The sequence below is a fragment of the Rosa chinensis genome, chromosome 6, assembly GCF_002994745.2.
Source record: "Rosa chinensis cultivar Old Blush chromosome 6, RchiOBHm-V2, whole genome shotgun sequence".
Lineage (NCBI taxonomy): Eukaryota > Viridiplantae > Streptophyta > Magnoliopsida > Rosales > Rosaceae > Rosa > Rosa chinensis.
Window position 1 is genome coordinate 66,093,465 of NC_037093.1, and position 26,365 is coordinate 66,119,829.

Here is a 26,365-nt window from a genome sequence, read left to right on the forward strand (position 1 = left end):
AGTACTGGTTTGACTTCTTCAACGGTACATTTATATATGGGCTTTTAATGTGTAAGCCCATCATATGGCCTGCTCACTTGCTCAAGTCATCTCAATGACACTAATTCCTGAACATCCATCACCTCCGGTCTCTCTCATCATCTCCCTCACTCTTGCTACATCTTCCCACCTTCTTTTGATTGCGTAAAGATTTGACATCAACACGAGGAAGCCGGCATTTTTACTGTCCAAGAAGAACAATTTTTTGGCAATGTATTCCCCAAGCTTCACCTCTTGATGGATGCAACAAGCATTCAGCAGAGCTCCCCAGACCGCGAAATCAGGCTCTATTTCCATGTCCCTGATAAACATCAATGCGTCGTCCAACAAACCGGCACGACCATAGAGATTGACCATGCAAGCACAGTGTTGCAAACTTGGTATCAGGTTGAACCTTTCCTTCATCATTTGGAAATATGTTCTTCCTCCATGAACAAGACCCCCATGAGTACAAGCGGCTAAAACTGCCAAAAAAGTTATTTTATCAGGCTTCAGTCCTTGTTCTTGCATTTCGGAGAAGCAAACAAGAGCCTTATGTTCTAAACCGTATAAGCTATAACCTGAGATCATTGAGTTCCATGTTGCCAAGCATGGCTCTTTTATACTCTTGAACACCCTTTCAGCACGGTCTATTCTTCCACACTTGGTGTACATGTCTATAAGAGCAGTTCCAACAAAATCTTCTCCTTCCAAGTTGTTTCTTAGTACATATGTATGAAGTCCCTCCCCAAATTTCAAGTACTCAATTTGGCAACACCCAGATAGTAAACTAGAGATAGAAATGGAATCTGGACTATGTCCAGACATTTTCATCTGAGAAAACAACTCCAGCGCATCACTTGACCTTCCAGCTTGAACACAGCCCGATACCAAAGAATTCCAAGTAATCAACGGTTTTTCACGCATCTCAGAGAATAAGGAAAACGCATCCTCTATATTGTCAAACCTTGAGTACATGCTTATCAACCCATTCACGGCCAAAGAATCAGCGGTCAACCCCGTCTTCAATCCGTAACCATGGAAAGCAAGTCCAAGGCCAAAGTCAGCAGGGTGCTTTATCCCATGGAGAATGCTAACCATAGCCACTGCATCTAGTTTCATGTCTAACTGCAGCAAGTGAGCAAAACACTCCATCACCTGACCCATGTTATCTCTCTCCGCATAACTAGAAATTAGTGCAGTTAGGGAAACCAAAGTCTTCTGAGGCAATGACTTGTAAAGCAGTTCTCCGGATTCTGTGTTGCCGCGCGTTGCATACTCGCAAATCAGCGAAGTAATCACAGAAGCATTATTTACAAGACCAGTCTTGATGGCATGACAATGAGCAGACTCTGGATCGGCATTTGCTGACAGAAGGCTTACCACGGTCACCAGATTGGCTTGCACATCCTCCTCTCGCATACGTTTAAACACAAGCATTGCCTCGTCAAAGAAACCATTTTGGCCATAAGCACCGATCATAGTATTCCAAGAAACCACGCTCTTGTCACCAATCTCTTCAAACAAGACTTCTGCCGCTTCCAAATCTGCGCATTTACCATACATCGAAGTAAGAGCATTCTTCACTTGCGAATCCGAATCAAGGCCGGCCTTAATTCCAAACCCATGAACAGATTTCCCCTGAAAAGCCAACTCATGCCTGCCACAAGACGGTACCAAACTAACCAAAGTCGTATGACGAGGACGAAACCCCTCTCTGCACATTTGCACAAAGAGTTCCAACGCTTCGAAATGGCGACCGTTTCTCGAAACCCCACAAATCAGTGCATTCCAAGAGACATCATCTCTCTCAGGCATATCATCGAACAGCTTCTGAGCATTTCTCACACGCCCCAATTTCATGTAAAGATCAAGAAGAGCTGTACCCACATATACGAATCGGTCAACACCGGATTTTATCAAGTGGGTATGAATCTGGTTCGCTTCTATTTCAGCATTAGCTGAATTTAAATATGAGGAAGAAGATGTGCAAGCTTTTAGGAGCAAAGAGGAAGTGAGATCATTGGGTTTCACATTGAACTCGTACAACTGGCGAAAAAGGAGTAAAGCTTGTTTTGGATTTTTGGTTTGAATGTGAGAATTTAGAAGAGAGTGGAAGTAGACAAGGCCAGGCTTTGTAGAGAGACCAATAGAACAGGCCCAGTTCATATTCTGCCGTTTGGCGCGAGACTCAACCGTTGGTGCCTGTGAAAATTCAATTCTTTTTCTCTGTGTGGTACTTGTACAAAAAGAAAAATAAATAAAAAATCAATAATTTTAAGAGTGCAAGTATGGTTTAACCGTGAAATTTACCGTTTTAAAATAATGTGAAATTCACCGTCTCACACAAAATCACATAATTTCAATAATTTTTCTGTAGTACAAAAGAAATAAAAGATTTATACCGTAGACTACTAAGTCAGTTTTTTAACAATCCACCTACATAAAATGCAAAAAGAGAATGTAGTAGTAATCATGTATATATAATGCGTTGTTTTAACTCCAATCTTACTTACGTGTTTCAATAGCAGCAATGACAGATTGGTCAGCCATTCCTAAAGATATTGTTTATCTTTATCACCATGAAAGATTTTGTTACTTTCGGTGCTTCAAATGCCTGATGCAATACTGATAAAGATTGGGGCCCTAAAATTGGATGAATCTTGATTAAAGAACCAAAAAAAGACAGAGGAAAGAAAAAAGGATAGCGCCCACCGTGGGGCTCGAACCCACGACCACAAGGTTAAGAGCCTTGCGCTCTACCAACTGAGCTAGACGGGCTTATTGATCAAATGAATGGTCTATCAAACTAATCAAGGGAAGAACCTGGATCACAAAAATAAATCAAACAGGAGGGAAAAGGGCTGTGGATACTTGTCATCCTAATCGAAAGTCGAAACCACCAACAAAAATATTGAACCTTATATTTGGGTCCTATTCCATTCACATGTTGATTAGCAATAAGCAACACAAACAGCTAACTGAATAAACATAACAAGAGGCAGGAGACAGATTTAATATGCAACTGAAAAGCAAATACAGATTCTAAAGCCATCAAGAGTGCCCATCTAATTAGGCAGCTTATTGAGACCCTCCAATGGATTTCTACCTAAAATTCCTTCAAGTACCTAGTATTTCAGAAACTTATTGGAGCCAAGTAATTAAGGCCCCTGGATACAAAGTAGTGAGTCACATCTTGGAAGGCTTGGGGAATATGTCAGGTGTGAATTTGGTGGCCGCGCTCAAGCTGCCCTTAATCTTCATGGCGCCCCTCATGAAAGCAATCTGCGGATTCATCTTCCCCAGCGCAATCTTCACGAAATCCTCGTCCTTGAACGAAAATATCGCATCCGCCTTTCCTCCTTCATACGCCCCTGCAAATTTCAGTCTCTAATTTCCATTACAAACCCAACACCAAAACAAACAAAATCCGCAAATTTGGAAACCTCCTAACCTTTCTTGACCTCCCCTTTCTTAAAATCAATGGTATAAATCACCTCATTGAACCCAATTTTCTGCGATCAAAAATTCCGAATCAGAATCAGATTTTTTTTTTTTTTTTAAATCAAGGGACGGAAATCACGTGCGGTGGAAAAGGCCTTACCTGGGGTGCGATGTTGATCTGATAAACGAGACCGATCTTCTCGACGATGGCTTTTCCGGCGTCGGTGTTGAGGTGCTGCTTCATCAGCTCCAGCAAAGCCTCCGACTTGAGCTCGTCGTTGCTCCCCATTCTTCTTCCTTGTGTGCTCGATCTGTTTTTCTTGGCCGACAACGACAGCAAGATGGGAACTGCGTCGTTTTATTATCGTTTCAAACTTTCAATTCGTACAGTGGTTTATCAGGTTGGTTGGTTGGTTGGTTTGTTGGTTGGGGGATATAAATAATAGAACTTTAATTGCGTTATAAATCAAGCGCGAACTAACCACGCCGTGTAGAATGTAGATTACCAGAGTTTGAGATGACGGATCAGGCACGCCTTCCAACAACGCCCATTTCTGGGTTCTTGTCTGACGTCATGAATGGCAATAGGATTTAACAGAAAGTATTTGGGCTCGGTCCATGAAACTTAATTGGGCTCGGCCCATGGTGGATGCAATGAGGATTGAGCAACCGAAGAGTTTCCAACTGACTCTAGCTGATATGGTGGGTGGTGTCGTGTCCTCTTGTCATTCGTAGCAATTTCAGAATTGAGATATGGCATAGAGGGTTCTCAACTTCCGGAGGTAAGCTAAGTTCTAATCACCCCTTTTATCTCTGTCAGCGTTTTTTCCGAGTATAGTTCATGTAATAGGTTTCTCTCTAAATTTGGAGTTTGCCATCGTTAATTATCAGTTTTTTAGGCATTACTTTCAAAACTAATCACATTGAGGCTTCAGTTGGAAGCTCAGCTGCTAATAGAATAGTCCTTGTTGAGTTAGTCATGCTGATATATGATAATGGAGTAACATAATTCCAACAAACCCAGAAAAAGAAATAATACTTTGAATCACCAGAAAGTTTGAGACTTTGAGGCATTATGTACGTTTAGTTTGGTTTCTAGGCAATTGCTTTTCCTTGCTCATTGGTATCAAAGTATATGTGAATTCCAGTTAAGTATTAGCTAAATTATGATCCTTTTAATTGGACTTTTAGTTGGCTGCATTAGCTAGTTGTTGCTTCTTGGAGATTACAGAATTATCGTCCCTGATTTGTAGATGAGAGTGTTGCATTTATCTGTGAGAAATGTTTCCAAACTAATTGAACAACCTTTTAGAATCAGAAAGCGGCAAACTTTGGATTCTGCTTGAATTTCGTCTAATTTGGTAACAATAGGCCCTAATGTTTCTGTTTTGTTTTTGCACACTCTACCAGTGGTAGATGACAGAAAGTAAAGAAACAGGAGATCAATAGCTCATTCTGCAAAGCATTGTCCAGAATCTAAAAGGAGATTATCTGTGATAATCGATCGTTGTTTTGGAGGTTTGCCATTTGCTCTCATGTATAGACAGAATGTTCTTTATAGCAAGGCCGAGGCCTCATTCAATTTTGGATCAAAACCAATCATAAAAAGTCGATATGAAATTCCCATCTCATTTCCTGAGAGAACACATGTTAGATTATGCCCTAGCATCAGAATAGCAGGTTGGGAAGTTTCAATGTTTAGCCATGGATTTCGTGCTATAAAGAAGATCAGAGTGGCTGATGAAAATCAAGGAGAATTGTCTGATGAAGATGATGATCTCTGTCCAGTCGAATGTGTTAGAGAATTTTATACTGATGAGGAGTTCTTCAAAATTCTTGATACGGCCAAAAAAAGCAATTCTTTAGTTGTTGTAGATTTTTATCGTACTTCGTGTGGAAGCTGCAAGTACATAGAGCAAGGGTTTTCAAAGTTATGCAAGAGGGCTGGTGAAGGAGAAGCTGAAGTAATCTTCTTGAAGCACAATGTATGGCATGGACATAGTTATATCTTATTTTATTTCCATCCGAAGTCGTTGAACTTTCTTTTAGCAGCTCAATACATAATTCTAAAAGGGTATATGATGCAGGTAATTGATGAGTATGATGAACAATCCGAGGTTGCAGATCGGCTTAGAATTAAGGTAACTTCCTCTGGTAATAACTCTCCTTAATCCTATATCCTGGAGAGCAATGATGTTGTCGAAGACCTCTGTTGAGGGCACTTGATTATAACTTGCACACCAAGCATTTCTTTACGGTCTACATGTATGGTTTTTCTGCATCAGTTGATTTACTGATCAACTCTGTATCTGTCTTTCTATTCCATACTGCTTGAATTGCTCTAAATTTAAGATGAAATGAAATGATGCAGACGGTGCCCCTCTTCCACTTCTATAAAGACGGTGTTCTCTTGGAAGCATTCCCAACCAGGGACAAGGAGAGGATCACTGCGGCAATTCGTAAATACACATCTCCTGAAACATCTGAATTGATTTGAGCTAATAAGGTTTTGCCTACACAAGTGAATCAGTAAATTTATAGTGATCCCTAGACATATATGTGATGATGATTGATGAGTTCTTTTGGACCATTTTGTAATAGTTCTTTGTGCAATCTGTACGATATAATTGATGAGGCTGGTTGTAATACTGCAGACATTATGTTCTCACATATAAGCAAAGAAAGCTTCCTTTTCAGTACATTTACAGATATAGTTTCCCATTTTCTGCTTATAAGTTTGATATATGTTCTTGTCGAGGTCAGTTTGGTGCAAATGCAGGTTGCAGACGATTTGAACTGTGAGTAGTTCATAAAATCTGTGGTCTGAGCAATTAACATTAAATCAGGAGAACCGAGAATGAGACAGCTGATAGAGTACACTCACTAGAATGACAAAAAATAATTGCATCATCAAAATTTGTTAAAAGAAAAAAGAAGGGCACCGAACTACTCCCAGCAATATTAGGATGGGAGCAAACAGAGAGAATACAAATGAAAGGTCCTTGGTCTAGAATATGGACTGTGAGAAGAAGCTAGATGAGGTTAATTTGGGGAGGGTACGGCTCCCCTTAGCCCTATTCTAATCTCCAAAATTTGACCGGAAGTCCCTTCAGAGGCACAGGAAATGGACTATACTCAATCCCGCTTTGGGATCCCTCAATTTCCCACCTGCAAAACAGAAACATAGCCAAGTTAATTTCTCTTATTGAATTGCTCTAAGCTCAAACTAAACATAGTTTTTAGGACTTGTATATAATATACCTGAACTTGGTGACTAAATGGTGGATCATGATCAGTAATTCCAGCTTAGCAAGCTCATTTCCTGGACAAGCATGGACTCCAATGCCAAATGGCATAAATGTATTTGGCTTTGGTGCAACCTAGTCATAGATCAGAGATAGTTTCAATTATCAGACTCTCTTTTATTGGCCGTGACAGCAACTCCATAAAGATAGAGAAACGATAACACTGTACCGGCCATACCTGGAATCTGGAAAGATCGAATTTCTGAGGGTCGGTGAAGAATTCAGGATTATGATGAATGTTCCTGAACAAAGGCATCACTTTCCAACCTTTTGGAATCAAGTAACCTGCAGCCACAATTTCCTAGGCCAATCATACACCTCATTTTTTTCTTGTTGGACAAAATTAATGCATTCTTGCGTATTTAAAAGATGCTCTAAAGCCGGGAATCTGATCATTAAAACCCCACACTACAAAAATACACGGAAACACTGTGATGTGACAATTGAAACTACGACACGATTAATATTGTTATTGACTTAAAAATTTATTTATTTTAAAGTAAAACATCATGTTTTAACTGAATTGTTCTGTCAGTCAACAGTATCATGTAATAAGAAAAATCAACACAATATACTCCTCTAATTACCTTTGTATTTCACATCAACCACAGCCTCCCTAAAGAGGAATGATATAATGCTTGCCATTCGCAAACTCTCCAACACAACCTGAGAATAATAATAACAACAAGTCAACACACACTGCAGAAAAAGCCTTCGTATAGGTAAATGTATATGGTCGAAAGTGCATGTGTAAGTATGTACCTTATAACTAATTGGCATGATTTTAGTCTGTGCCCAACTCAATGGTTGATTGCCTTGTTCATTTGATATGCGAATTGCATTTTGTTCGGCCTGCAAATTAAGCAAGTAGTTATTATCAAAATAATTGAAGTTGATATATTTAGTTTTCATGTCTCTAATTTGAAGATATAGACAACAAGGTTGAGCTTTCAACTTATCCAGCAATGGAAAATATGATGTGATGGAGCCAACGTCCATATACAACATATACCTTGACAGCTTCTAGAAGTTTGGGCTCGTCGTGGAGGTACTTGATAATCCAGGTCATGACACTGGCTGTGGTGTCTTGAGCAGCAAAGAGCACACCTATTATGTTGTCTGCGATTTGGTCATCACTCAAAACTTCCCCTCCGTTTATTGAGCTCAGCAAACAACCCAAGAGATCCTTTTCAGGTAATCTCTTCTCCTTTCTCTCGTGGATAATGTCACCCAAAATATGTCTCAGCCTCTCCCTCGCCTAAAACACAGTCAAGAATAGAGAGAGAGAGAAAAACTTATGAAAAATTGTACGACTTTTTGTTACATAATTTGTCATGTTATATTGTAAAACTATTAAGTTGAATATTTGACATCTTGTTACATATTCTTGATTTAAAGTGTCACACTGTCACGATAGAATACAAAATATATTTAGCAAGAAAACATTACGTACGGAATGTAAATTCAAATTAACTCACCAACAAAGCCTTTTTATATGGTGATCCAGGAATATTTATGGGGAATGAATTGTAGCCCTTGTCCACTACCATATAGTTCTTTTTGAGTTCTTCTTTGTAGCGGGTCTCCAAATGGCCAAAAATTGCTAGTGTTCCAACTTCGAAAGAAAACTGAAATGACAAACCAAACTTTATGTTACATGATTATGAGCAAAATATATATACAAAAAAAAATTAGGCTATAACTTTTTATTTGCCGTGTTACTATAGACTTTTTGAAGATAACTTACATATACTAAATTGAATAATATATATATATATATATATATATTTTTTTTTTTTGAAAGGGGGATAATATTTTCGTTGCATATTCTAATTTGGTGTCACACATGAAACTACAACTTTATCTTAGATGTCCAAATTGACAGCATACCTGTGAGGCCATCAACTTGCACGCATGTGTTATGCATACTAAGAATTTATCTAATCACCCATGACCAAATTAATAATATGGTGAGAAAACATCAATTTAACACCAGGCATTTTAAGTACCAAGTAAACACCTAATGAGATATTCTAATTGACAGTCTGGCAATTTAATATACAGACCGTTTTGTGAAAGAAACAGTCCAGACTTTTCGAATTGTTCCGATCCAAACTTGTGTCTATAGCATCAATTTACCCACCTTCTGCATCTCATGGAAGGTGTTAATGACCTTCCCGGTGCCCCATGACTCCGAGGTCATAAAGGCAGCCGTGGCATCGATATGGGGCACCAAATTCCGAATAGCATCAAGGTTGAGAGATCCCTGAACAAGCTTCCTCAGTCTGTTATGGTAATCTCCTTGGTGGAAAAATAGTGCGGAGGGACCAATCAGACCCTCTTTGCTTTTGGGATAGGTGGGCTTGAACAAGTGAGCTTGAGTGACCAACACAAACTTTGCAGCCTCCGGGCTGGCCAGCATCACACATGGACACCCAAGTATATGGGTCTTGAAAATTTTCCCATACCTTTGAATCCATAGGGAGCCATATATATATTAGAATAATAAACGTACTAGACAGAATTGATAAAAACCAGAAAGAGAAAGCTAGCAGCAAAAACATACCTTCTCTGTCTGGCAGAGAAGAAAATGTTTGGGTCCTGAGAATAGAGCTGGAGAGTCTCTCCGATATAAGGCCAACCCAGTGAGCCTGGAGGGAGCTGAGCTCTATTTTCATTACCATGAGCATGGAGCTCTTCTTCTCCTCCCTTGTTCTTCTTCATGAAAATGTACGAGAAGATTATGGTTAAGAGAGAAACGAAAGCGTATGTGAAAATTGCGACCATCTCTGTGATTCTGGGTGAGAACTAGTGACTGAAATAGTGAGTGAGAGTTTTGTAGTGAGAAACCAATGAGATGATTTCTATGTTTTGGTGAGACACTCCGAGAGGAGGTACCCTTATATAGAGCTTAGTGCAGCAGAAACTGACAAGTGTCACTCTAAGATTTGTGTCTCAGGTCCGTATATGGTTTCTCAGGGTTGGGCCAGCAAGTGATGTCATATTCATCGGTAAAAGAGGAAATAATTTACACAGGTGCGTATATGGTTTCATAGGGTTAGGCCAGCAAGTGATGTCATATTCATCGGTAAAAGAGGAAATAATTTACAGCAGTTACTCGGTATAAACATTTCCAACAACAATTACATCATTATTGTGTATCAAATCCATTTCTAATCTTGTGCATTAATTTTTGTGGTAGCCTTGTGGATTGTACTTAAAATACCAAGTAATCGAAGAGGAAAACTATTTGGTCATGATAAAAAAAATGGAATGACTAGATTCGGTGTTAAAAAGAATATTGTATTGCTTGCTGAATTATAATGAAATGGCTGACCTATTACCATAAAAAAAAAAATTGTATGGACTTTGAGAGATTTAGTCTATTAGGCCATACGTTTTTTTTTTTGAGTAATGTCGCGGGGGCGAAAAAGTATATTCATCACAAGTCAGAATAGGCCGTTACATACCCTTCTGCTATCATTTATAGACAGACAAGAACCTAGTGGTAGTACCCACAAGTGGTACGTACATATAGTCTTAATCATTGTACAATCAGAATAGGCCATACGTTTATTATTGTTAATGTAGTATGAGAAGTTAATATTTTAATGAAATTTGAAAATTTTCTGTAATTTATTTATTTATTTATTTATTATTATTATTATTATTATTATTATTATTATTATTATCTATATTATTAAGAGAATATGCTTTATTAGTCAAAGTGGACCTGAAAAAACGACTAAATTCTTAGAGCATCTTTAGCAAACTCTCTATTTTGACTCCTTAGCTATTTTAGAGAACATATTTAGCTTTTTATCTATTTTAGCAGCTGCACTAGACTCCTCCTAAGTGACTCTTTATTATAACTTTTAGTTATCTCGCTCCTAAATATAGAGAACTAGATGAGGCTCTCTATAATTTAAAACATTCATTTTGAGTTACTTTATGTAATTTATAAATACATTTAAACTATTTAATATTCCTTTAAAAAATAATGTAAATTCAAAATTAGCTAAAATAGAGAGCACTGATACAGACGTATTTCTAAAGTTGTTAGCCAAAATAACTTTTTAGCTACTTTAGCTAAAATTTGACTAAAAAATGGCTACCATTGTAAAAGATGCTCTTAGCCCATAGATTATCTAAAAGTAACTTTTAATAAATAGACATAATCGTAATAAACAAAATAACCTAATAAAATTTTAATTTATTTCCTCCTAAAATCTCTTTCTATAACTTCCCACTTCCACGGCAAAAGAGGGAGGGGGAAAAAAAAACTTCAAGAACTCCCCACGTTTTCTTCAATGATTATTTTGTTTTTGTTTTTATTTTTATTTTTGAAACTTAAACCCACACACACAGAGTGTGTGTTTTGGTCTAGTTATTATTAGGCCTTATTTGATTCACAAAATTGAGGGCTTTGGAAATGAAATGTGCCATTTCCTATGTTTGGTGTGCACAAGGGAAGGAATAACTTTCTTTTAAGAAGGGAAAATATGGGGGAAAGTGAATCCTCTCATCCTCAAACGATTCATTTTTCCTCCCACTTTCCCAGCATTAAATGTGTATTAATTACATGATAAAAATACGTTATTATCCTTGTTGAAAATTGTTATTGACAATTTTATTAGAAAAGTTTATGATTTGTGTTTTTTTTTTTTATGATTTGTGTTTTTATATATGAGGATATAAATGAAATATTAGTATAATTTAGTTTCATTTCCTTACACAAACCAAACACTAAAATTGAAACAGACATATCTTTTCCGGTTGCTTTCCCAATGTTTCCAAACAGCGGAAATGAAAGCTAGTGGGAATTTTATTTTCCTTTCCCATGAGATTTCCTAAAGAATTTATTTTGTTTCCGTAAATCAAACGAGACCTTAAGAGAACCCGCTTTGTTAATCAAAATGGACGTGAAAAGATATGAAGACCCCCATGTCATATATTATTTTTAAATAATTTCTAATATTTGAAGGGTATTCAAAAAGAAAATTTAAAACAAAAAATATGTTTTACATATTATAGCATATGTGGGCAAGATTGATAAATTGTTAAAAGAAAAAAATATGTTCCCACCAACCAATTTTGTACGTGGATAACTTCCCACTACCCTATTATGCAGATAACTTCCCGCTACCATCATTTGCAGATAACTCCCCATATTTCTCCCACTTCAATAATTACCAAGACATAAATATTACAAAAAGAAAATTTAAAACAAAAAATATGTTTTACATATGCATAACATATGCGACCAAAACTAGTTATTATTAAGAGAAGAGGTTCGTTAGTCACAAAGACAATTATGACATTTACTAAATATATTTTTATTAAAAAATAAACAAGAAAATAACTCACAAATCACAACCCACTTTTCTCTCTTACTATCTTCTCTGCAATAATTACTCTTAAAAAAAAAAATTCTTCTCTGCAATAACCGTTTTTGAAAAAAAAAAAAAAAAAACTTGCATATGCGGAGCACGTGTGGAGAAATGCTAGCTATTAGTAGTTGAAGTCTTGATTTAGCTTAGTTATAACTCAATTTTTCACATCATATAATAAATGTCAACCGTAACACTTTTTTTTGGAACCAAATTACCTAGAATTTTGGTAAATTTTGAACAAATTGTTTAGTTAAGGTACTCTCTCAAAAATCTGTGGACTTCAAGCAGGCATATTGGACAATAGTTTTCCATTTATATTCAAACTTGTGTGTGCATGAATCCGACTTTCCAGCAGTTCAAAGAAGGTTGAGGCAATAACAAGTACACAGCTGCTCATTCACTTCAATTCTTGGTATGTAAGATGGTAAGAAGATACACCCCCGGGTGATTTGCATGCTAATCTTTGAAAAAAAGGGTGAAAAAATTAAATGCAGCAATGAAAAATCGGTTGATCAATTAATGGGCCTCATGCAGTTGGGCAATTCGTTGGCATGACCAATTTTGTTTAACTCATTGTCACATGGTATGCTTAATGACTCTAATATAATTATTCCAAATAAATGGTCATGAATTTTTAGTTAGTGTATTAGTTTCTAAATTGACTTCTATGATTGTATTGATTGACTAAAAATAATTGTCAATTTTAGATAATGGGGAGGATTCAGCGCACCGACATAAATGGATGGTTAGATTATATTAAATACACTCTTAGGTTATTAATAAAGATATTAATTATAAATATCAAGAGTTGAGATCATCTTATAAGTATTGGGTCATTTGCACTGTCGGTGCATAGAATAATTTCCATTTAAATAAATAGTAAATTGATAATTGCCTATTCTAGTATATTGATAATTGACCTTAGCACATTGATGCATTAGCTGTAAGGTTTTTTTTTGTTTTTTTCATAAGAAAAGTACTACAACAATTATATACAAAAGCCTATAGGGCAGCCCGATCTTGAACAGTCAAATAAAAGGGCTTTACACGCTTGACAAGGAACAATATTCTCCCATATTTTGTCTTCATGAATGATATACTCCAGATTGTTCAATACATCAGCAACAAAATTTGCTTCTTAAAAATTATATTTGAAGGTGGTATTGTCAAATGAACGAGTAATGTGTGTGATATCTCTAACGACCTACAATAGCCTCCGATATGGTTTTGTTACATCATTCACAAAGCCAATCACGAGCTCTGAGTGTCTTGCTGTAAGGTTTCTCGATATTACTAGAAATGGAGGCTATCGTAGACAAAACTTATATCTTGTCTAATCCAATTAATAGAAGGGTATTCGGAAATGTTCTAGCTAATCAAGACTGTCCATTCCAAATCTGTTTTAGCTTTGAAAAATGGACGTTTATTTGTAAAATTTCAACCTTTCCTTGTTGGTACTTGGTAGTTAAGAAAGGTAATGAAGATTGACAAGGCTACCTCCACCGGCCTCTTAATAATTTACTTCCAGGAATCACTAGCATTTTCTGTTGACTTCGACCTCGCCATAATTAATCTATTAACTTCCTTAATCGAGGGAGCCAGAAAAGAGTTTGCTGGTGATTCATGAACAACACAGTACTGTAGGCTGTAGCTATTTATAATACTGCATTTTATTAATTAAACCTTACAGATTTTGCATTTTTTTTTATCCAATGAAGGTAATTCATTTATACAAAGAAATTGTTACAAGTAAAATGAACAATGGTCACACTAGAAAAAAGAATTCCAACACCCACACACGGTTTGCGTCGCCGCTCAATTGTCGGGCCTAAATTTATCTTCTAATGTTCAAAAGGACAATAAGAGAGCTACAAACTCTCCAATACACCATGAGATTGGAAAAATAGTTATGTCGATCATAGAGACTCTAAATCCGACAAAGTACTAACTCCATTGGTAGAATAACATCGGCATACCAACCAGGTACTGGCTCCGAATCCACGAAGGATCTACATGTGGTCAAGTCAACTCCGCTTCTTGTTAAATGAATACACGAAAATCTGACATATTCCGACATCATTCATCATCGGTGTTTTGAGATCGAAGCACAGCAAAACGATCACAGAGAATACGCATTTGCATCGTCCATCTTGGAAAATATCGAGGTTTTGACACAGAATAATAAATTATTCTATGCACCGACGGTGCAAATGACCCAACACTGATAAGATGATCTCAACTCATGATATTTATAATTAATATTTTTATTAATAATCTAAGAGTGTATTTAATATAATCTAATCATCCATTTATGTTGATGCAAGTGCACTGAATCCTCCCCCGAAATAATATATCAATAATATTGGTGGGGATACATGGCTAGGGCGTATGTAATAGTGTAGTGGCATCCAGCTCATCGTCTCCAATCTTCCGGATCGGATCATTCTGCTGGTCCTCCTTGATTCCCCGGACCCCTCTCTGCATGATCCGGTTAGTTAATTAACTATTTATTATTTTGAGTTTATAAGGTGATCTAGCATGGTGTTAATAAATATCTTTGGTTTGGATCAAGTTATACAACCTCAAAATACGATAAAACACTGCACCTTATTGTATCAATATTTAAATCATGGAGCCGTGACCCAATGTTGAAATTAAGGTGAAATTGCTCTCACTTAATTTAGCAAGAGATCTTAACTCTCACTCACTCAATCTAAGAGCAAGATGTTTATTTTAGGCTCTGAAAAGTCAAAAATTATGCACTGCCACTAAACTCTCTCCCTCTCTCACACTACAACAAAATTTCGGTGGCCGATCTTCGTCTTCGGGTTGAATTGAGATGTGATACTTGAAAGGTTTATAAAGAATTGCAAGACGAGCAAAGCCTAGTCAGTCTCCCTTTCCAATTTAGTCGTAGTTGGCCGGAATTTGAAAATGATGCCGGAAAAGGGTCAGACCTTCTTTTCTTCGATTCGTTGTGTTTGGTGAATAACATGGTGCAAGATATATATGATTGGAAAGAGGGTTCAAAGAATAAGAGAATGGGACAAAATTCATGGCCTAACGAGACGATGAGGACGCCGCAAAGTTCTGGCGTTGGAAAAAAAATCTGGGTTTGGAGCTGAATTTTTCAAGTTTCCACAAAAATGCCACTAAACATATCCACCTCATCTTCTTCTTCAATCAAAGTTTTATTTGTCTGATTTTAGGAAAATTAGTCCCCCTTCCCAATGCCCAAATTTTATTGGTGTTATTGCCCGCAATAAAAGGTTTTGAATTGATGTAATCTCTTCATCTCCTTCCTCAATCAAGGTTTTATTTGTCTAATTTTAGGGAGATTAGTCTCCCTTACCAATGCCCATATTTTATTGGTTTTATTGCCCCCAATAAAGTCCTATAAACTTTTATTTCTCCCAATAAAAGGTTTTGAATTGATGTAATCTCCTCATCGTCTTCCTCAATCAAAGTTTTATTTATTTAATTTTAGGGAGATTAGTCCCCCAATAAAACCCTATAAACTTGTATTGCCTCCTAATAAAAAGTTTTGAATTGATGTAATCTCCTCATCTTCTTCCTCAATCAAAGTTTTATTTTTCTAATTTAGGGAGATTACTCCCCCTTCCCAATGCCCAAATTTTATTAGTTTTATTGCCCCCTAATAACAACCCATTAACTGCAATAAAAGGTTTTGAATTAATGTAATCTCCTCATTTTCTTCTTCGATCAAAGTTTTATTGATCTAATTTCATAAAGATTAGTCCTCCATTCCCCCAATAAATTTTTGTTGCCCCCCAATAAAACCTAACAAACTTTTATTCCCCCAGTAATTCTATTAGGGGGCAATACAAGTTTATTGAGATTTATTAACGGGTAATAATAGTCTCTGGTGACCTATGAGATCTCTGACAACCTCTTTGGGGACATCTGGCGACCTCCAGCAATGTTGCCGGCGAAGTTCGATCGGTGACCGGTGACTTCTCTCTCTTCCACTCACTCTATGTTACAAAGGGAGAGAGGGCAAAATGGTTCCAAAATAAATAAAAAACAGGAAAAAAAAACATAATTGGTTATTAGGGAGCGAAATGTAAGTGGGAAAACTTATTAGGGAGCGAAATGTAAGTGGGAAAACTTATAATTTGCTGGGGTAAAGGGTTAGTGTAGCTCAAATTAAGGTAAAATGACATTTTCTCTTAAATCATTCTCTTGACTATTGGGTTGAGACACATATGTTCGGCTTTTATATCAATTGTTGTGCACGAAATCCTCATGAATGAGTGTAAGTTATAAGACACCGATATTGTCAATACTTGACCAACCATCTTAAGCTCGCATAAAAAAAAATAAAATAAAAACCCAACCACCTTAAGCAATGATACGCATGAGATTTTATCACAAAAAAATCTTATTATTATTATTAATAATTAACCACTCATGCCACTTGCATGTGTTTTTCACTGCGAAGTGAAATCCTTAACATCAGGAGTATGAGTATTGCTTGTCCCTTGTGTGAGTTGTGTCTTGGTGGCTCTGAGTAACAATTGTGGGGTTCGAAGGGCATTTACTTGCAGCCTAATCCATTCCGATTGATTAGGGGTCATAATTCCATAGAATGAACATGACAATGCATCCTTTAATGATTGACGTAATAATTATGCGACTGTTAGGTATAAATCCTAAATCCTATATCGGAAAACAAAATAACCATTGCGACTCAACGTGGGGTCAGGGACTATGGATTAAGGTCGTATAAAAAATCAATAGCATGCACGCATCAGTATATATCATTATATCCTTAATTACAGTTTTGAATCTCACTGACACAAATAATGATGCCGGCCGGAATTGCACCAACCACCAGTAGTCAGGTACTAGCCAAATGGGCTATCGACCTATTAAAATTGGGCACGATCTGAACTGTAGGCCATATCTGTGTACACATGCAATCTCAATCATTTTTAAGGACACAAAAGACCTCAGCAAAGAGAAACACAGGCATCTTTCCCTTGAGAGAATCTTGCATGGGGCAACCCTAAAGCCACTTGGTGGGGCGGATCAATTACTGTACATAGGGGGGGTGTTTTGGGTATTACATTTTAGGAAGCAGGGGCAGTTTCAGAAAAGAAAAAAAAATTCTTTTTTCTGGTTGGTTGGCCCTAAAACCATGTGGTGGAGAAACCCCCACCTAAGAATTTCTCATTTCCCTTTCACAGAAATCACAGTCATTGCCCCATGGACTAATTAGATGAACATCACTAATAAATATAAAGGATTAAATGATCTATTTGGAATTCTGAATTGTATATAGTCTCAAAAATCCTACAATTTTTTTTTGCGTTACTGGTTTGGAATCTTTCTTCTCACTCTCATACTCCTTTATTCTGGCATGCTGGTTTTATTGATTGATTATAGTATCTGTTTAATAATCCTGATATTTCCTCTGATCTTATATCTCAAAATTTATTCATTACTTGGTCTATCTGGAACACAAGGAACATATTAGTCTTTCAGCAGCTAGTTCCTTCCCCAATTCTAACCTTTTACGGGGCTGCTTGTTTTGGAATGAGTTACTGTCCGGCTAATCTTCATGTTCCTAAAGAGAAAGTTTATAAGTCATTTCACATTAAATGGCAACCTCCTGATTCTCATAACATTAAATTAAATTTTGATAGTTATGTCAGAAATGGTGTGGCTTCTACTGGCTTTGTGATTAGGAATGAAGATGGTAATCCACTCATTGTTGCTTCAAAGAAAATTGGTCAATCAGGGGTCCTTGTTGCTGAAGCAACTGCTCTTCGAGATGGTTTAAGTTATGCTCTTTTGAATCATTTTACTCATGTTTGGGTTGAAGGCGACTCAAAAGTTCTCATTGACTGTGTGTTCAATAAGATGTCAACTCCTTGGAGAATTAAGTTGCTTGTGCAGAACATTCCTCTCTTGGCTGATCAGTTTCAGTTCATCCAGTTTAGGCATATTTTTCGAGAAACTAATTTTGTTGCAGACAAGTTAGCTGACCTTGGTCATGATAGAATTAATCATGTAGTGTGGTTTTCTTGTCTCCCCGTTTTTGTGTCCCCAACGTTCCATTTAGGTGTCCCCAACGTTCCATTTAGATCAGCTAGGCTGTGGTCGTGGCTTTTCGTTATAGTTTTTCTTTTCTTGTATCCAAAAAAAAAATTCATGGTTTGTATTTGAGCTCACCTTCTTCTTGGATTGGTAGCGATGTTTTTTTTTTTTGTAGGGTGGTAGCGATGTTAATTCTGCACAAAAGTTGCATTCGTTTTCTAAAAGACATGAAATCTGATGATCATCAGTAATTCCCCTTTATACTTTGATTAGGTCATTCTCGAGCACCAGTTAGCAATAATTAGTTTTTTTTTTTAATTTTTATTAAAAGCAGTAATTAGTTGAATAGAAAATTGTTTTGGTTATTCTATTATTATCAAGGAATTGCATTTGTGAACACAGTTTAAATGAGGAACTATAAACAATGTCGATATATATCACAAGGGGGGGTGGAACTAGAACTGACCGGCCGAACTGGCCGTGAATTGGATATATTCATCAGTACTCGATCCATCATCGTCTGTTGGTCTCCATCGCTTTCATACTCGAGTTCACATGCTGAACAATACTGGTACCAAGCCATGCACAGCGTTGGATACTTGGATAGCGTTTATGAATCTGTTTGGTCATTTTGGGGACGTTTGGCGACAACTTCAACGTGGCTATAATGCATGTGGGAGGAAAACCTGAGTTGAAATGGTACTGATGGACATAACATGTACTGATAATCACACGCGTCATCTTCATCTTCTCTCCGGCCCTTTTTCAGAGTTGGGACGACGTTGCTGTTTCACAACGATTGGTGTTTGTGGGGGATGAAAATCTTGATGGAGATACTAAGGGTACACTCTCCTGGGATTGATAGAGGGGCAGGTGTCTGATTCTCGAATGCACCACCGTATAAATCAGGCCTAAGATTTCTTACGCGTCGTGTCATGTCACATACATACATTACTTATTTGTCAAATTTTATCATCTAATATAATTATTAAGAAAAAGACAATTTTATCATTATAAAATATAATGGCTCTAAATTATTTTGGCTTTATTCTAAAAAAATAAAATATATTTTTTTTATATTTTTTCTTTTCATCACACTCGTGCTTAGATTTAAACAACGTACAACTTTTTTTCTTGAATCAAGAATAAAAAAAATTCATGCAATTCAGTCAATAAATTTGCACATAGTCACATACATTTAATCAATAGATTTGCATAACACATGTATATGAACTTTATTGGGTTCCTGCAAATTTTAAAAATATAATGTGAAAGTTACATATTCATATGAATATATATATATATATATATATATATATATCTCTAATTTTTTTTTCTCTTTATGTAGGTAGGGTTTAAATATTAGATTTGAGTTTATTATTTTTTTGTTTTTAACTTTTTCCCTTATCGTTAGATTATAGATGATAATTAATGGCTGCTACTAACATGGAATATTACCTCTTAATTTGGACATACATATTTTTCAAATTCAATTTATTTATTTAATTTTTTTGGATGAAATTAATCAATATTTGGAAAGAAAATTTAATGTCTATTTCTTAACACCTAACTCAATGAATAATTAGCATCATCACCACATGAAAGCTCTCGCTCTCTCCTCCCTAGGGTTTGGTCGTTCGATATCTTTGGCTTGCGACATCGGCGTTCGTGGCCATTGGCTGTCGAGTCCTTTGGACTCGAGAATCTCTCCTCTTCAACCTTTGGGTTGCTGCTCTCTAATCTCATCTTTTTGTAGATGGAATTCACCCCTGCAGGCTTTGCTCTTGCTGATGCGGCTGCATTCTGCTTCAATGATGGTGGTGGAAGGCGGCGACATGATTTGGTGGATCCAAACCAAACATGGGATCCTGGTTCTATCATGGAAAAAGGATTTGAGGTCGGATCCTCTTCGATTTGGGCGATATGACTTTGGGGTGCCGCTGCAGTGCTTCAGCGGTGGATGGCAATTTTGCGTCCGGCTCCCCAGCGGCAATTTTGTGGTGCCCGATTGCAATAGGTGGTGCCTGACGGTTGGGGGCTCTGCCTATAGGTTGCTCGATCCGGTGTCGGCTTGACTTTCTTAGCAGCACGATGGGGAGGCTCGGTGGGACAGCAACGTGGGTCATAATGGGTGCCCAGACGCACGGGTGTCCAGAGATGGGTTGATGCCAGAGTGCTCATGTGCTTGGGTGCCCAAATCAGATTCAAACGGGCCAGGGTTTTTGTCAAGTCTGCTTTGGCAGATTTGATTTTAGTCTCACGTCGGTTTTGGATCCGTATTTGGGACCCTGGTCACTTTCAAGTTCGGATCTTGGATCTGAGACAGCTGCTCATATTGATCTGGTATTGGTTCTGGTTCTTGGGAGTTCGTTTGCTAATTTTTGAGTTTTTGACACCCTCAGTTACTTTCGAACTCCCAGTGAGTGAATTACCTCTCCTAGGTGATCATATCACTGGTTACAGTTACGGCTACGGTTACGGTTATTATAATATTTACTCTGCTCTCGTGGCATATGCAGTGCAGAGATGATGTTAGTCATCAAGTCACATCCTTGTTACCTTTCATTCTAGATGCGTTTGTGCATCTTGTTATCCTTTATTGTTTTTCTATGTTATAGATGCGTTTGTGCATCTTGCTCTGTTTTATTGCTTAGTTCTTATTTAATATAGTTTGTTGTCAAAAAAAAAAAAAACACTTAACTCAATAAATTAATGTTATTTGGAAAGAAAAATTATAGAAAAAAATTTAATTAAAAGAAGAAAAATATTGGTCAAAGAATTTGCGGACATATCCCTTAAATTAATACATAATCAATAACTGATATTTTTTTTCATCACCTAATTAAATTCATTAATGTCATTAATTGATTCACTTCCTAACATCTAAAATGAAATACAAAAGGGTAAAGTTGGTGTTGTAATAGTATGATGTGGCAAGTATATTATGTTGAATTGAAAATAAAATTTGTATTTGCTTACATAGCATGACACCTAGGATTTGAGACCACAAATCTTATGCCTCATAGAGGCCCCCTACACACACACACACACACACACACACACTAGGTAGCTTGCCCGTGCGATGTTGCGGATTTGTATATATATTATATTAAATTTTATATGCGATAAAGTAGCAATGATAATATAAGAAATGTTAACTGAATATGTTATCGTTTTGCATATATACTAGGTAGCTCGCTCGTGCGATGTTGCGGATTTGTGTTTTTTTTTTATCTTAAATTTTATATGTGATAAAGTAGCAATGATAATATAAGAAATGTTAACTGAATATGTTATCGTTTTGCATATTATGAAAGCTGGTATTCTAACATGACTTGAATATATTTCAAAAATGAAAGTTTGAGTGGGAGCTTATATTTTAACCAAACTTATATATTTACATTTTTCAAAAGAAAGGGATATTCTAACAAAAGATGTTATTTACATACAAATTACAAAAGTGGTTAAATCTCGCCAAAATATCTTACATTTTAAGTTAGAACTAATTATCCTCTGATGTATCATTTGTTGGTTTATATGCTTAGGTAGGGCTGTCAATGGGTCGTGTCGGGTCAAGGTATTTGTCGTGTTGCAAGATATAAACCCAAACCCAACCCATTTAATAATCGTGTCAAAAATTTAAACTCAAACCCAACCTGTTTATTAAACGGGTTACCCATTTTCAACCCGCTTAACCCATTTAATAAATAAGTCGTGCCTTGTTAGACAAAATAACCCATTTAAGCTTTAACTATGGGACCCATTTAACTAAAAAAATGCATAAATTAATTAAATTCACTAAAAACTCCACAAAACGAATAATATAAATAATTAATCACGTGGTGTGGTGTGTTGGTCGAGCTGCCTAGTCTGGAACCCCCAGGTCTAGAGTTCGAATCCTAGCTCCATCCCGTGGCCAGCAGATTTGAGGGACCTGGGTTAGTTAAAACACCCGATGGTTCGTGCGTCTGCGGTGCAGTGATTAGTCTGGCTATGCTGGGATACACTGCAAGGGTGTGTGTGTTGGTTCTATTGTCGTCTTCCACTAAAAAAAAAAAAAGAATATAAATAATTATATATAATTTATAAATAATTAAATCCAATAATTAAAAAGAGAAATATTTCAAATTGTCTAATATTATGATCAAATACTCCGAACGTCCAAAATTTCAAGAAGAAACATAGCACAATCGAGTTAGACGGGTTCACTTCGTGTTGGTAGGTTGACCCGTGGCCGACCCATTTATTAAATGGGTCATGGCGGGTTGACCCACCACCGACCCACTTTTTAATCGTGCGGGTTTCGAGTCGTATTATCGGGTCGTGTCAGAATTGACAGTCTTATGCTCAGGGGTGGAACCATCAATAGGTATGAGGGGTCCGAACCCCCCACACTTTTCTACATATATTAAATTAATATGTATGCTATCAAAAATTAATTAAAAAATCTTTCATATATAGATATACTACAATTGATCCCCTCTCTCTCGCCAGTCTCTCCTCCACGTGATAATTAGGCAAAACTTCTATCTATTACTTAATAAATTAAATCAATAGGTAAATCAATATGCAAATTTATTAACAGATTAATTGGTATTTTTCAAAAAAAGAATAAAAGATTTGATTGGTTGTAACCTAATAAATTCAATCAAAAAAAGAAAAAAAGAAACAAAATAAATTAACAAATTAAGTTAAAATAATTGGGGAGAAAAAAGCGTCAAAGAGCATAGAAAATTTTTTTTGGGGGGGGGAGGGGGGAGGGGGGGAATGGAAAGCATACTATTGAATGAACATAACTCATCTTCATTTTCCTTTAGTATATAAAATATAATTAGTGCAGTACTCAGGCGTACTCATTTGCTCTTTGTTTGTTTTCTTTGAGGAATTAGGAACAAAGAACAAAGCTTTTCTTTGCTTTAATTTCCATTTGTGGTGCTTCTGATCAGCCACTAACTTTACTATAATGAAAGAGTTTTTTTTTTTTGAAAGATTGCCATAATGAAAGAGTTGGTGCCAATCTAATCAATATACAGATGGATCGATCGAGTACATGCATGAACCTTCCTTGACCTTAATTTGCTAGCTTCTAAGTTCTAAGTATGTACGTGCATGCGTGCTGTACCTTGTACGTATATATAATGTGGTTATGCATGGTTGAGATAAATCTGAGTATATATCTATATATTTAGTTACCATAATTGTAAAGCACATGGAGTAGTCAATAGAGCACTTTTCGCTTGTTGGTGTTTGCTAGAATACATTGTTTTCGTTGAGACTCTTGTTATTATTTCAGAAAGTTCTTTTAGTGTATATTGTAATATGGGGTTTAGGCATCATGTCCCCTCATGTATTCTACCGTTTTCATTAATCAAGACTTGAGGCCAGCAGCATTGGCCTTTATTAAAAAAAAAAAACAAAAAAGCAGTGCGGGTGGAGGGAGCTAGTACGTGTTTGGCTGGTAGCTGGTCAACGTGCATCGGTGCATGTCTTCAACATTGTGCTAGGAAGCGACTTTCGTAACGTAAGCTTCCGGGTTCGGGAACATATATTGTCTTGTGTTTCCAACAAACGAGTCGATCTGGTGCTTTGTTGAGTTAAGTGGCCGGCAATTTATGTTGCGAGGTGTGAGCACATGTAGCAAATGAGTTTAATACGTAAAATATAACATATAAAAAAAAATTACACCTAACTCAACAACTTAGCAAATAGTAAAGAGACTATATTCTGATAGAAAATTTTGCATATCCGATTCTCCAACATTAACCTCAATAATATATATGAGATAAATCAGACCACACACACACAAATGAATCTTTATTCTGACAGCCTCATAATGAGGCCTGAAGAAGCAATAGTTATGATGTGCATTGTGCGTGTATCATCACTAAGAGTTGGGGCTAGCTAGATGAAGATTTATAGATCGACACTAGCTGAAGAGACCTGGTCTATAACTCTACATATATGTCTGCGTTGCATGCAAAACGCCAGATAAATGAGATGAAGATGAAGATTCATCAAGATCATATATCATTCACGATTCATAAATGAATGATGTGTATCATGATTATATGTAACTCTCAGTGGAACGCACCGGGTCACTTCTTGGCTTAAATGCAGCGTATGTCTGCATAAATGCACGCCTCCCTTGAAATGAGACAGTGGTCAGTTGGTCACTAGGTAGATGATGACTCAAAATATTTTCCCATAATTTCCGTACCTTTAAAAAAAAAAAAAAAAAAAAACTTTTAGCCCACCTCACCCTTACATATGTCAGTGAGAATTAAATTCATGATTTTTACAATATTGGAATTATAATTTCCGTACCTCTTGTTATTGTACATTTGAAGAACAAGATTTTGATAATCATCAACTCTATCTAGCTGTAGCTTTGCATCTTTTACCGTTGACTGGATGGTTCATTTTATATCTTTCCAGTTATCAACTCTTATCAGTTAACATATCTTTTATATATCCTAGCAGAAAGCGAACCTTATCTTTGATGATCCACTTCGAATACACAATATGATCGAGTTGCGTTCAGCAGCCTACACGAACGTACTGACTGGATTTTTAGCAATACATTGAGTTTAATCATGTAGTATAATAGAAGCTACAGCTGCAACCTCTGTGTATATATGCATGTAAAACATCTATGGATGATGGATATTTTGGGGACAACCAAGGATGCATGCATGACAATTGTTACAGGTTCAAATCTGGTTAATAATGTATATATGCGAGCTGCTATAATGTTATCTGAACAGAAAATGTTTAAAGTTAATCTAACGTAGAAGTAAGAGAATTTTTTTCATGCTTCATAAAGCATATGCTCTAAGTTTTTCATTATTTTGAACCGACAGTTAGAAAACTGCATAGCATCACATGCTCTAAAATAAGATAGAATTCTAGTATGTTAAAAATGATAATCTAAAGAAGAATGCTTTGCAGCATATGATCTCTAACTTTCACATTCATTTGATCCAACAGTTAAAAACTCTAGAACATCACATATTTCAGAACATGATATATTTTTATACGATGAAATATCAAATCTATTAGTAAATAAACATAATAACTATCGAGGAAGGCAACTGTTTCCCACTTTTGTTGTCGACATCTTGATATCAACGATTGAATTTCTCCGATATGAAAAATTATTAGAAACTGATATTTAAGGGGTGGTAATGAGTGAAAAAGTAGAGGTGGAACTAATAGGAAGAACAATGGAAAAGAAAGTTGGGCCATTGGATGCTTTAATTTTTTGGTAATATACGGCAAGATCAATCAATCGACGACCGCGAAGATAAAGATATTTTTTTTTGTTCAAAGAAGATAAAGATATGAACACATGAATATTCCTTCTTCCTTTCTATATGAACCTTAGCCAGCTAGCTAGCTGTGTTCTTCCTGTTCTCTAAGTTTTGTGGTTCAGACTCATATCCCCGTCTCTAATCATCGTTCTCTAGCCAATCATAAAACAATCCTAGTGGGACACCCAGATCTTATTTTCGTGCTGCCACATCACTATTTCCAGCTGGCGAATCTTATTTTTTTTCTCATAAAGTGCATGAATTATTGATTAGTTTTCGGTCGAGGTATCTATGTGGGGAATCAACTCTAATGCTCAATCTTTACGACTGTGAGAAAATTGATGGATCAATTTCAATCTTTACGACTGTGAGAAAATTGACGGATCAATTTCGTGGTATGTTTTTTTACGATCACCGGCGGTCGTGGTGGTCACAGTCTATTCTTTTTGTCTTTTTGACCATTGTCGGTCACACTATCCGGCCCCTTCTCTTTTTTCGGTTACAGTATCTCAGTCTCAGTGTGCTACAACTAGCCAGCACCAATTGTTCGAGAAATATCCAATATTCATTATAATCTCCAGTGACAGTGAGTTTCATCCGCCTCTTTCGACCATAGTAAAACATTTGGATGGAAATCGACAGGGGTATATAAACAAGTTCTTGGTCGGATCGGTTCAATAATGAACGAAGCAATCTAACAGCTTCGATAGAACTCCATTTAAGAATGCAGAACAGCAGATGAAGCTATCAGCGAAAAGAATGCAGATGAAGTCCCATTGAACTGAAAATTGATCCCAATAATAGCAGACTCAGACATGTTATTCAAAGAGCA

The 26,365-nt window shown here is 36.5% G+C and overlaps 4 protein-coding genes and 1 non-coding gene across 7 annotated transcripts; 1 reads left to right on the plus strand and 4 right to left on the minus strand.

Annotated features, from left to right (window-relative positions):
• Positions 1-50: 50 nt before the first annotated feature.
• Positions 51-2,549, minus strand: LOC112173373 (pentatricopeptide repeat-containing protein At2g04860). Of its 2 annotated transcripts, none has more exons than XM_040509044.1 (2): positions 2,535-2,549; positions 51-2,247 (listed from the first exon to the last, which is right to left on the minus strand). In XM_040509044.1, the coding sequence occupies exon 2, from the start codon at positions 2,185-2,187 to the stop codon at positions 82-84; it is 2,106 nt and encodes a 701-aa protein (XP_040364978.1). In that variant the 5' UTR covers positions 2,188-2,247; positions 2,535-2,549; the 3' UTR covers positions 51-81. The 2 variants fall into 2 exon arrangements, with proteins under 2 accessions (XP_040364978.1, XP_040364979.1); XM_040509045.1 differs by lacking the exon at positions 2,535-2,549 and having other exon boundaries at positions 51-503; positions 600-2,366.
• A 177-nt stretch (positions 2,550-2,726) lies between these two features.
• On the minus strand, positions 2,727-2,799 carry TRNAK-CUU. Its single transcript has one exon. It is a non-coding gene; the product is annotated as a tRNA-Lys (tRNA).
• Positions 2,800-3,000: 201 nt separating this feature from the next.
• Positions 3,001-3,897, minus strand: LOC112172479 (sterol carrier protein 2). The gene is made up of 3 exons (XM_024309838.2): positions 3,623-3,897; positions 3,473-3,533; positions 3,001-3,392 (listed from the first exon to the last, which is right to left on the minus strand). The coding sequence occupies exons 1-3, from the start codon at positions 3,749-3,751 to the stop codon at positions 3,208-3,210; spliced, it is 375 nt and encodes a 124-aa protein (XP_024165606.1). The 5' UTR covers positions 3,752-3,897; the 3' UTR covers positions 3,001-3,207.
• Positions 3,898-4,006: 109 nt separating this feature from the next.
• Positions 4,007-6,161, plus strand: LOC112172478 (thioredoxin-like 4, chloroplastic). The gene is made up of 4 exons (XM_024309837.2): positions 4,007-4,244; positions 4,873-5,447; positions 5,550-5,603; positions 5,834-6,161. Exons 2-4 carry the CDS (start codon positions 4,998-5,000, stop codon positions 5,957-5,959), a joined length of 630 nt encoding a protein of 209 aa, XP_024165605.1. The 5' UTR covers positions 4,007-4,244; positions 4,873-4,997; the 3' UTR covers positions 5,960-6,161.
• A 129-nt stretch (positions 6,162-6,290) lies between these two features.
• Positions 6,291-9,635, minus strand: LOC112172477 (abscisic acid 8'-hydroxylase CYP707A1). 2 transcript variants are annotated; one of them, XM_024309835.2, is made up of 9 exons: positions 9,334-9,635; positions 8,911-9,235; positions 8,246-8,395; positions 7,780-8,025; positions 7,530-7,619; positions 7,355-7,433; positions 6,946-7,052; positions 6,724-6,842; positions 6,291-6,630 (listed from the first exon to the last, which is right to left on the minus strand). In XM_024309835.2, the coding sequence occupies exons 1-9, from the start codon at positions 9,552-9,554 to the stop codon at positions 6,537-6,539; spliced, it is 1,431 nt and encodes a 476-aa protein (XP_024165603.1). In that variant the 5' UTR covers positions 9,555-9,635; the 3' UTR covers positions 6,291-6,536. The 2 variants fall into 2 exon arrangements, with proteins under 2 accessions (XP_024165603.1, XP_040364754.1); XM_040508820.1 differs by lacking the exon at positions 6,291-6,630 and having other exon boundaries at positions 6,946-7,068.
• Between the last annotated feature and the right edge of the window lie 16,730 nt (positions 9,636-26,365).